At 38.9% G+C, this 12,188-nt stretch overlaps 1 protein-coding gene across 2 annotated transcripts; it reads left to right on the forward strand.

Moving 5' to 3' along the window:
- The first annotated feature begins 1,102 nt into the window (after positions 1–1,102).
- SLC25A30 (solute carrier family 25 member 30) lies at positions 1,103–10,294 on the forward strand. Of its 2 annotated transcripts, none has more exons than XM_089501114.1 (9): positions 1,103–1,184; positions 4,156–4,303; positions 4,886–4,980; positions 5,355–5,440; positions 7,956–8,051; positions 8,331–8,455; positions 9,162–9,300; positions 9,721–9,801; positions 10,253–10,294. In XM_089501114.1, the coding sequence occupies exons 1-9, from the start codon at positions 1,121–1,123 to the stop codon at positions 10,292–10,294; spliced, it is 876 nt and encodes a 291-aa protein (XP_089357240.1). In that variant the 5' UTR covers positions 1,103–1,120. The 2 variants fall into 2 exon arrangements, with proteins under 2 accessions (XP_089357240.1, XP_089357238.1); XM_089501112.1 differs by having other exon boundaries at positions 1,121–1,184; positions 7,956–8,147.
- The last annotated feature ends 1,894 nt before the right edge of the window (positions 10,295–12,188 follow it).

The following is a 12,188-nucleotide window of genomic DNA, read 5'->3' on the forward strand; positions in this document are numbered from 1 at the left end:
CTATACATAAGAGCAGTAAAAACATTTTTTGGGCATCTCTGCTGTAGCCTCTCTGTTTGGGAAATGATGGAGCTTGTTACAGTGCATATGTTGAAAGGGTATGACAAAACTAGAAACTGACAGACCAATACATTAGGTAAAGAGTGCCGTGCTCGCCAGCTTACTACTTAGAGTTGACACGTTGGCCCTGTATACACTATTAAGGCTATTACTTTATCAGATAAAGCCCACAAGGCTTCTCTCTGCGGTGTAGCCATGTTTGGGATACATGGTTTGCAATGCGGACCTTAAGAGCCAACCTTGTCCTCCATACAGGCCAATGCTGCAATTACTGTATTGGCTCGAATATAGGCCGCACTTTTTCCCCCCACTTTAAGTCTTTAAAGTGGGGGTGCGGCCTATATTCCGGGTCTAGCGCCTGACGCCCAGGACATGCAGTTCCGGGCGCCGGGCAGGCAGCAGGGTTAGGATACAGATCCCCCGCAGCAGCAGGGGGTGGGGGGGGGGAGGATAGTGGCAGCATATCTCGGGGGGAGGAAGAGGAGGAGGAGGACAGTGGCAGTATATCTCGGGGGGGGGACAGAGTGGCAGCATATCTCGGGTGGGGGAGCGTGGCAGCATATCTCGGGGGGGGGGGGGGAGACAGAGTGGCAGCATGTCTATTTAAAAAAAAAATTTCTTTAAAAAAGCACCAAACTTTTAGGGTGCGGCCTATACACGGGGGCGGCCTATATCCGAGCCAGTACGGTACTCTGTAATTAAATGCAGCAATAGAAACCCTATTCTTAGTTGAATGCTGAAGTCATTCATATTTTTTTTGGCCAAGAATATTTTTCATGTGAACCAAAAGAAAGGGTTTATACATTGTAACCATGGAAACTGAGCTTCTTAAATGGCTAATCGCCATAATGTAGGCTTATTGTAAACTGTAGAAAAACTGCCTATTCTTCAGTACGGTGGTCTCCTGGCTATGAGTATTTTCCTTTTGGTTTGCATGGGATCAAATATCTCCCTTTTTTCCTATAACATATTCTTAACACTGTTTGTCCTCGTATGCCAGCATGGCATATCGTAATTTGTTTGGTGTTCTTTTGTAGGCAAAATAGATCCCTCAAGAAATATGTCCTCTGCAAGTTGGAAACCATTCATATATGGAGGATTAGCATCAATCACGGCTGAATGTGGTAAGTCTGTTGTATATTTTTATTTGTTTCTTCTGTAGCAGTGGTGAGAGACTTAGTGATCTTTAGTGCTTATGGTTTTATTCAGTACATTGCAACTAGTTAATGAGCTTCTGAGATGGAAAATCCGATATGAACAATGCATTGTGAGAGTGAGTTCCTAATGCAAGAAAACCTGACCCTACTTATGTATACATGTGTACATACCCAAACACCAAGTGAATACGATCCTGAAGCTACCATTCTGTGATATATACAACACAGCTCTGTTTGTGTGCTTTTACAGTTAGGGTGTATGTTGTGTCTGTCAAGATGAATACTGCTGAGGACTAAATCGTCTGTAGTTCATGAAAAGTAAAATATTGCTTCAGCCATTCAAATGCAACACGTGTGCTGTTTATATACAAGAAAGCGTCATGTCGTTCATTAACCCCTTGATGACAATTGCCGGTCCGGGCACGTCACGGAAATTCAAGTCGATAACGACAAATGATGTGCCAGGACCGGCACGTCTTTAAACGGGTGCAGAAAGCGATCTATTTTCGCTTTCTGCACTGAAACGGCGTTGCTGTAATCATTCAGCAACGCCATTATCGGCACAAAGGGGCCATCTCTGGCCCCTCCCCGGGGCGTCAACATCCGCCATACTTTGTATGGCGGCGGACGCCCGTTTTAAAAGCGTTTAGGAGGCGATCAACGATCGCCTCCTAAACTTAAATGGTGTCGCTGGAATGCCTCGGTCAGGAGGCATCCAGCGACACCAAACACTTACCTGGGGATGGACTGTGACCGCTCCGGAGAGGGGTCGCAGCTGCCGGTGATCTTCGCCATCAGCAAGCCCGGGAAAAAAAAACCAACAAAGACTAAAAAGTTTGCTAGACTGTCTCCAGACCCTCTAGAGAACTCTGGCTCCACTTGCAGGTTGAATATAGGTACTGCATTCAACCATGCAAGTCAATGGAGCTCAGCTTTCTAATCACAGTGTGATTAGAAAAAATAAATTAAAAATAAAATAAAATTAATAATAATTAGAAAAAAAATAGTAAAAAACCAGTAAAATGTAAAAATAATTTCCCACTGATGTCACTATCAGGGGAACCTTCAAGTTGAAAAAAAATGTTAAAAAAATAAAAAAAAAGGCAAAAAAAAAAAATATATATATAAAAAATATATTTTTGTGAGCAAGTCCTAAAATTAGCATATTAGCTTAAAACAATTCTCGCATGGAAAGAGTTAAAATACTGGCATATTAAATGCCCATGGGGTGTCTACTTTTAAAAAATGTATGATTTGATGGGGTAAATTTAATTGGCCGGGTTCAACAAGGTCCCAATTAACACGGGGGGGAAGGATGGCCACACATCTAATTTCCAATTAGAAAAATGCACACGTACCAAATGTGACCTTTTAGTTCCCCCAAAAAATGACAAACCCATGCATGTGGGGTATCACTGTACTCAGGAGATGTTGCTGAACACATATTGGGGTGTCGTGTGACAGCGGCATATACCAGGAGCTGTAAATTCATACATAACATAGGTGTGCGGGGGAAAAATACACACACAAAAATACTACTGCAAACTTTGAAAAAATGCTGGTGGTAAAATGTGTGCATGCAAAGAGTTAAAATACCAGCATTTAAAATACCCTGTGGTGTCTAGTTTTCAAAAATATATGGTTTTGTTGGGCACACTGAAATGGCCCGGCTCAAAGATGTACCAAATAGGGGATGGGCAGTGGATCCCCAAATGCCAAAGTTCAACATTGAAAAATGTGCATGCCCCAAATGTGGCCCTTTTGCCCCCGAAAAGCCAGGCAAAATCATTCATGTGGGGTATCACTGCGCTCAGGAGATGTTGCTGAACACATATTGGGGTGTTTTGTGATAGTGACATATACGAGAAATTTTTAATTCATACCTGAAGTAAATACCATACAGTTTGACAAAGGCTGATGGTAGAATTAGTGCTTGGAAAGGGTTAAAATACCAGCATTTGGAATACCCTGGGCTGTCTAGTTTTCAAAAATATATGATTTGATGGGGTAAATTGCATTGGCCGGGTTCAAAGATACCCGAAATGGCACATGGGGGGAAGAATTACCAGATTTGGAAAAAATGGCTTTGAAATAGCAAAACGCTACCTGTACTTATTGCTCCATAACGTGCAGAAAAAAAGCAAAAAAACATAAAAACATTGGGTATTTTTAAACTCAGGACAAATAGTAGAATCTATTTAGCAGGTTTTTTTATTACCTTTTATAGATGAGTAAAAGATTTTTCAACTAAAAGTTAGAAACAGTCATTTTTTTCTAAATGTTTCCCCATATTTTATACTTTTTTTAATAGTAAATAATATGATACAATCAAAACTGTCATCTAAAGAAAGCCCTTCTTGTCTTGAAAAAAAACAATATCTAATGTGTGTGGGTTCAGTAAACGGGAAAGAAGAAAATGACAGCTAAACACGAGCAGCGCAGAAATGTTAAAACGGCCATTGTCACGAAGGGTACAAAAAGTAAAAAAAGGCCTTTGTCACGAAGGGGTTAATAGCTATGTGGTTGCTATGTGGATATATAATTTTAACAATGTAGCTAAATGTAATTTCTAAGTTGGCTGTTTCTTATGATGCCTGTGAGGTTCTGGTTTTTGATGGACATTTTAATATTGCGGCCTGACAGTTTCCATTTTGAACGTGGCTTAACTATTATACTTGAGTTAATTTCTCAGTTGCTAAACAATTCAGTTACTAAAACAAATTCATTTTTTTCTTTCCCAAGGATATAAAATTGAGTCTGTTTACATTTTTAAATGTGTAACACCCTAATAAGTGTTCACTCGCTAATTGTTCCTATCCCATGACTTAATATGTTGAGGGTAATTTATTGAAAACTGTGTTTTGTGTGTTTTCTCCTCTCAAGAAATGCCAGCAACATGCCAGAGCATTCCCATTTATTGGTTCTGTGTATTTTTAAGGCACTTTCCCCATTGACTTGACAAAGACACGACTCCAGGTCCAGGGCCAAGCCAACGATGTGAAGTATAAAGAAATCCGGTATCGAGGCATGCTCCATGCACTTGTAAGAATATGCAGAGAGGAGGGACTCAGAGCATTGTATTCTGGGTAAGTATAGAGCATTTATATAGATTGGCCAGTGGATAAGTCATTATGTTTATGTTGGACAATATACAATGTTCTTAGACGGGTCTATTGACAAAGTTGGTTTGCAGTAGATCATAAAGCGCGATGTAACATTTTGGGGAGGGTTCCTTTTAGATATACTAAACTGCAAGCCTCTGTTTGTCTTTAGAGGGGCAACGTTAGGCCTGTGCTGGAAAAGCAAGATGTTTGTAATGTCTGCAAACCAGACTGGAATTGAGACGTTGAGTTGACCCTTCGCTTTCACCAAGACTACAACATATAGCGCTGAGATCTAAGATATAGTTACATTTCTAACAAGTAGTTCAGTGGTTTAAAAACACATAACAGGCATACAGTATTCATGAAGAATTACTGTTTGCCTTTTTTTTTTCCCTTCTCCCTCTCCTTGAGCTCAATGTAATGTTGGGGGGGGGGGGTCAATCTTTACTTGTTAAAGTCCATTTATGATGACATAGCACTTCCACGCGTATTTGCCCACTGGCTGCGGCGAGCTGTGTGGCCGCTGTCCCACTGTGTTCATTATTTTCATTTCCGCCTTCACAGAATTGCCCCTGCGATGCTTCGCCAGGCATCATACGGCACTATTAAAATTGGCACTTACCAGAGCCTGAAGCGCCTCTTTGTTGATAGTCCAGAAGGTGAGTCGTGTCTTAAGAAATATTTTTACTCTTATATTAGTGTTAGATTTATGAGAGTAATAACATGGTTAGGTTGTAGCCTGGCTAACACAGGTCAGGTTATGACTGGTGGAGTATTTTCCTCGTTTTATGAAAATTGCAGCCATTCTCAGATTGTGTCTATTGATATAAATTGATTTCCATAGAAATATATGGAAAATGTGACGGGTATACAAATACAATCATTGCAAATTAGTTTTTTCAACTAAGTTTTTATATACTTGTAGCGAAGATTTTGCATGCGTTTCTCATATTTCGTATTTACAAACATAATATAATTTTGGACTGGCAAAAAATATATATTTCTTTTAGTAAACTTGTGTCTTCTATTGTAGATGAGACACTAGTGCTGAATGTATTTTGTGGTGTCCTGTCTGGTGTCATGTCTTCCTGCATTGCCAACCCCACAGATGTTTTAAAGGTAATAATTCTCATTTGCAAATATTTTGGGCAGGAGGGGTGTGTGCAATATATGCTGTATACATGTTGGCTAGCTAAGCTTTTGGAGATGTAGTTTCTGTAGCATGCGTTGTCAAACATTGGCAAAGGCGTCGGAAATTCATGGCTTTTTTTTTTTTCTCTCTCCAATGTTTTTGTGCCATTTTACATTGATCTGCATGAAGGACAGCCTTCTTGGCTTTTTGATAAAAATATCAGGTTGTTCCTTAATGTTATCTGGGGAAACCTTTAATGGGTTTATAATTATTATTTTCTGCGTGTGTGGATGGGAGGTCTCCATACCCCCCCCCCCCCGAAACCCTTGCAAAGCCAGTACTGGAGCTGGTTGATGGTGGGTATATCACGTGGCTGGCATCAAAATAGGGGAAAGGGGAAATGTATGTGATTCTGCAGAATCCCTCTATGTATTTGCAAGGGAGGACCACGTAAATATGTAAAGGGACGCCTAGGCTATCATATTTATTACATTACAATGTCCATTGCTCCCTTTTTTATTTTAAATAAGTTAACTCTTGAAGACCTTTTTCATTCCAGATGGGACAGCAAATGCATCCGAGTGGGTTAAGGTTTAAAAACAAAATATTCAGAAATCTTGCAACTCGGAATGGACTCTGGTGTTTGCTTTCATTTGTAACATGTGACAGTAGAGTGGAACTGATCACTATGTTCTGTATTTTGTATGTGAGGGGGTATGACGCAATTCCTTTAGAAAATCGCTGTAGGCAGGGGTGTTAACACAACCCCCTGGCAGTCCCTTTATAATTATCCCTAATCTGCTGTTAATGACATAATTTTTGGAAAATTTTATTTTTCTTGCATACCCAAGGTATGAATTCCACTTGCTAGTATTTCAAGCAATCTTGTATTCGTTTGCTCCTTTAATATTTAGAGTTTAAATATGACGAGGTGCCCTTGAACACATCTTGCATGGGGACCCCTGGGGGTTAGTGTTACACCACTGGCTGTAGGGAAACACCATCCTTATGAATACAACCCTAGTTATGAATACAGAACATACCTTGCTTCCCTAACTCCCAAAATAAAAATAGCTTAGTATGTGATGGACGCTGCCAGCTTGTAACTTGAGACAGTAGTTTTTTGTACTCTAAGAATAGCCAATGAGCCCAGTGATCGTTTTCAACATGTGCTTTAGTGAAGCCGTCATACTGAGTTAAACAGTAGAGGTGTTTTTAGATTCTTGACTAGTTTCTTTTAATACAATTTTAATTCGATATTTTAGCTTTTTCTGCACCAATTCTAAAACATTAAAGTTGTAGTGTGTTATATATCTGTATCAAGCGCATCACTCTTGGTGGCTGTCATATACTCAGTTAATGAAGACGTCACCTACTATACCACTATTACATTTCACATAACCGGTACATACGTTTTGATAAGTTAAACTGGTATCGGCCCTTAAAGTTGGCAGATCTCCTGTGTGCCATTATAGGTTTTTTGTTATATCAATGGTCAAACTGATTATCTTACTAGTAGTATATGCCAGTGCTTTTAAAGCTTCCAACCTCCCGGGAATGCCTGGAGAAAGTTGTGATACATAGAATTCTATGAGATCTTTTTCTTAACATTCTGTTTTCTTAAGTAATCATGTAATCTTGTAAGATATTGTCACTGTAAGCCCCATAGAAAAATTAGAACGCATCATGTCAGCTCGCTGCACAAATGCATCACCGTTAGACACAACTGTACGGGTACGAACTGATTGGCTGTGCGGTAAATGTTTCTTAAATAATGGAGGGTGTACGGATCCCAGCTTCAGGGAATGAAATCCTGTCAGTCTTCCTTTCTTACAAAAGTAAAGCCCACATCCGGAATCCAAGGTATCCATCTCTCTAACAATAAATTCCAGTGGTCTTACAGGAGGCCATCCAACTCTAGATGATAGTAAAGAATCGATGTCCCCTCCCCATACGAAAAATATATATTTCATGTATCTAAGCCAAATGTTGATATGCCGTTGGAATAAAGGATTAGTATACACGTACAAATAATTGAAGATCAGTAACAAAATAGCGCTAGGTTGAAGTATTGACCATCAACCGGACACAATAGGTCTCGCAGGGGAATTAAGAAATTTGTGGCATTAGGTACAGCTATGACACTTTAGGTGGCTCAGAATTCAAAAATCTGAAAATTCTCAGTGGAAGCTTTAAAAGACATATTTAGATCATACTGAAAGTTCCAATAGAATGATTGGATTGAGCTGGAGTAAATTTACCGTGTGATGTGCAGCGTTAAAACATTAGGTGTAGGTGTTTGGATGGGATCTTCAGATCAATGTCCCAACATTGATGTAGCAAAAAAAATCTAAGAAAAATATTCCTTAAAGTAATTTCTTGTACATAATTATACAGAAGATATTGTGACCACTGCATTTGGTGACTACACTGCCATACTACTTTCCAATGTTTTATTTGTATATTAACAATTTCCCTGTTCAATTGTCCTGTGCTCTTTAGATCAGAATGCAAGCCCAAGGTAGCCTTATCCAGGGAGGAATGATTGGAAATTTCATAAATATTTACCAGCAAGAAGGGACAAGGGGACTATGGAAAGTAAGTTTATCACTGCCTAAAACATTTTCATTGGGTCGATCTTGTGTATGTGTTATAAAGTTAACATCCAGGTGTATGGAGCTTATTTCACTGCTGGTATTGCATTTCTGCCCATTGTTGGGTTGCTGCTTTGGGCCTTACGGATTGAAAAACATGTGGCTGTATCTTGTGCACTTATCGCATGGCTGCAGCTCAATATGATATTGAATATTCTAACTTCTATTAGAAATGAAGATTTCGCACTGTAACATCTGTCTCTATTTATGCTTTCACTTCCAGGGGGTGTCTCTGACAGCACAAAGAGCAGCTATTGTAGTTGGTGTGGAGTTGCCAGTCTACGACATCACCAAGAAACACCTGATCCTGTCTGGGTTAATGGGAGACACAGTCTACAATCATTTTCTGTAGGTGATTTGTTTGGACTTGGTAGTATATTCTTGCTTTTTGGGAGGAAATACTATATAGGCATTTAGTCACCAAGACTGAGTTTGGATAACAATAACCCCATAATGTGGGTATTCTTAAGAAGTCTTAAGAGCCTTCTGGGCTTTCTTTGCATGTGATGTTTTGGGTCACTTATTTTCTCATCCCCCTATTGGTTCCTGGGGGAAAAAAAGGTCCCTTAGATCTTTACCTACACAACACCGCCATGAGGTGCTCAATGAATAGTAAATTCTCACACACAGATTACCTCTGAGCTTGTGTGTAAACCCATACCCATTTATCCATTGTAACAATAAATGTATTTCTTTAGTAAATGGTATCGTGACTTCTAATGTGTCATAGGATATTTATTTAGGACAGAGGTTGTTGACAAGCTTGATGGTCCCAATACTATCATGCTCTGCTGTGTCATTAAGACTTTTTTGCTACAAGCGGCGTTTAATCTTTCAAGGGGGTTACTATACAGCCCACGTTTATTTTATTTATCCTTTCCTGTATGGTACTAGTTCCTGGGCTACTGCCTTTCAGGGCCCCTTTTTTATGTGACATATATGTGTGTAGATGGAATCTGCAAAATAACCTTTTATTTGACTTGGTGAAATGTTCTTTGATTTCCTGCCGAATGTAGAACTCATGTTTGTACCGGTACCTTTCTCATATGTTCAGGTCTAGCTTTACGTGTGGCTTGGCAGGAGCTCTAGCTTCAAATCCCGTAGATGTTGTAAGGACACGGATGATGAACCAAAAAGCAGTATGTGATGCATCCGCTTCAAGTTATAAGGGCACCGTGGACTGCTTATTGCAGGTAATGTATACATATAAAAATGGGGCAAATGCATTTTTCTTTTTTGATTAGGATGTCATAATTACCAGACTACCGTAAGGCCAAGTTAGTCTGGCTCTACTGAAAAGTCATACACTTCTTTTATATGACTAGGTTAGACGGGTTTATGTGAATCTGCTCACTTGCATATCTTTTTTTCTTTCTATTACATCATTACATTCACTATGATTGAACAGCATATTAGGGGCTAGAAAGCAAGATTTAAAATTCATTGATTAAAAGAGCAGTTTGCAGCCTGTATCCATGTTCAGAATACAACTTTGAACAAGATTCAACATAAGGTTCAAATGTAAGATGTTGTACATAAATCGTTTTTTCTTAATGACTGCTATGATGTAATTTTATTTGATTTGAAATGTAAAATTAACACTTTCTTTACAGACGTGGAGGAGCGAAGGATTTATGGCATTGTACAAAGGATTTTGGCCAAACTGGTTAAGGCTGGGCCCCTGGAATATCATTGTATCCTTTCTGTTATTATTGTATAGTATTAAACTAACATTTTTCCATTTTGGTACATTATCAATCCTATTAGGGGGAAAATGGGGGGGGGGGGAAATTCCCCCAACAATTCATCCAAATGTTACCATTTAAAGACAATATATAAATCAGTTTTGGATTAACCATCCATGTGTGTGCAGTGATGTCCTATCATGGTCTGCTCACTTTATGTTGGTGATTCCATGACTATACTATAGTGCTAGTATAATACATGCAAAACTCACTAGCTGTCCCAATAAACAATGGGACTGGTCTGTTCAGAAGCTGCGGAGTACTGTGATCAGCATTAATGTTTGAAGTGTTTTTTTATATTTTCAGTAATTTAGGAAATATAGTGACTTTTGTAACTGCGTGTTTTTATGTCCTTTTATGTTATGTACATATGTTGCATTTCCTTAATACAGTGTTTCAGTTCTTTATAACTTATGAACAGCTAAAGAAACTGAATTTGTGATTGCGTGGTAATCCATACAAGCTGTGAAGTCACTTCAATTATTTTGAATAGCAGAATACCAGATTTCTCTACAGTAGAGCTTTCCTCGGAGGGATGTATGTACGAGATCACTTAACAGGAAGCATAGAAGCTAAACCTCAGCTAAGTCGTCTGACCCACCCTGTTAAAGCACTAAATACCAGCTTTCAAGAGATAAAGCTCTCGCTAATGTGTTTTATGAATGGAAGTACTATCCATTAGAGCATTACCTACAATTTTTTTTTTTATTTTTTTTTACAGTTATCACTGGGCATGGTAACTAGACTGTTGAAATGAGATTGATATGTATAATTTATGTATCTGTTGCAGTTCCTCCAAACTTTTCTGTGTCCTCCAGGCTGTATAAGAATTTGGATATTTTCCCCACATTAATATTGTATTTTTTCCTGGTTTTGTTAGGTTTATCCTATGCGGATAGCTGTGAAGACATACAGGCTAAGTGTGCTTGTGAAAAACAAAAATGACACTTTAATACTTTAATAATCTATACACTGCACATAAATATGTTACCCTTCTCACTCCTCACCACTGGCATAAGGAACTACAGTAGAATAATGTCTACTGGGGGGTGCAGGGTCAATGTGCTTTAAATGCTGTCTGCTGTCTCATAAAGAATGCTTCGTTGGGCCCTATAACACAAGACCACCTGATATGCCTTTTATACATAAGGGATATATATTATATTATAATTTATACTTGAAGCAAGCCCTGTCGTTGGATGTTCGTGGGTGACATGTCCCTCTAAAATGGCAAATAAAGAATGTATTTTCCGTTGCCTTTATGCAGATTTCACACTTCTCGTGTGCGTAACTTTTATTTTCAGGTCCCTCACGTTTTATTACTTAGTGCAAGTTTCTGTAGTAATGTATGATACGCTGTTTTGAATACCAGCATACATTCCACTGACGTGCACAGCTATTTATTTATTTTTTAACTAAATATATATTGTTTTGTGCACATGGCACTTTGATTTATCCTGCCAATTCAGTTTATTAATTATTAAAGTGTTTGGTGCACAAACATCAGTGTGTTTTTTACCTTTTTATACCTTTCTTTTACGTGGCTAGGTTTTGCTCACCTCTATAGCCAAAAAATGGCTTTTTCTTTTGTATAGCTTTGCAACTTTCAGCAATGTTATTTTTAAGTGTTAAAAATATTAAAAAACAATAGTAACCCCAATATTGTTTTTTATGTATATATAACTCTGCAAACCACACAAAGATGTTACATTTTGTTACTATAACGGGAATGTTACAGGTAAATTAAGGAGCTTTGTATTCAGTTGCCCGCTTCTGTAAATTGTAAATTCAAGGTAAAACATTTTTGATGTTGAGAATAGATCGTCCTCCCCCCATGCTGTTGGTGCTATTAGACCAAGCACACACTTTGCACATTTTGCAATTAATAGACTGCGTCATAATGGACATTATACATGCCAAGTCTATTTACCGACTATCTGTTTATAGTGTGATCTGTACAACAGCCTATGGGTGTCCTGATGTATGCAAACCTTTTGATGAAAGATATTTGAGTGGAAAGTTGTGTAGGAAACCTGTTACCCAAATATTGCTAAAAAGCCAAGCTAGTAGGAGATCCCTCCAGACAGATGCCAGCAGGGTTTTGTACATCAGTAGTTCAAATACTGATGCCGGGAAAAAGTTACTTGTGTTTTATCCGGGCACCTCCTACCGTTTATACCCCCAGACCACACACACATACAGACCTGCAGGCAGGGGGCTTGGTCCTGTATGCCCTCCCAGCTGGGGATCCTCATCCGGTGCTACAAATGCTGCTGCTTATTCCTGGTTAGGAGTGGTGGCGGCCCCCGGATAACATAGACATATCCATTAAAAAA

Source organism: Sceloporus occidentalis, unplaced genomic scaffold (genome assembly GCF_023333645.1).
Source record: "Sceloporus occidentalis isolate IW3139 unplaced genomic scaffold, rSceOcc1.0.p SCAF_164, whole genome shotgun sequence".
Taxonomy (NCBI): Eukaryota; Metazoa; Chordata; class Lepidosauria; order Squamata; family Phrynosomatidae; genus Sceloporus; species Sceloporus occidentalis.

What these genes read in the sequence shown, in the direction of transcription:
- SLC25A30 (XM_089501112.1), top strand. Translation starts at nt 1,121, where the DNA reads ATGTCCTCTGCAAGTTGGAAACCATTCATATATGGAGGATTAGCATCA. An exon ending in CTTTGTTGATAGTCCAGAAG is followed by an intron (nt 4,981 to 5,354) that starts GTGAGTCGTGTC and finishes CTTCTATTGTAG; the next exon opens with ATGAGACACTAGTGCTGAAT. An exon ending in CCGTGGACTGCTTATTGCAG is followed by an intron (nt 9,301 to 9,720) that starts GTAATGTATACA and finishes CTTTCTTTACAG; the next exon opens with ACGTGGAGGAGCGAAGGATT.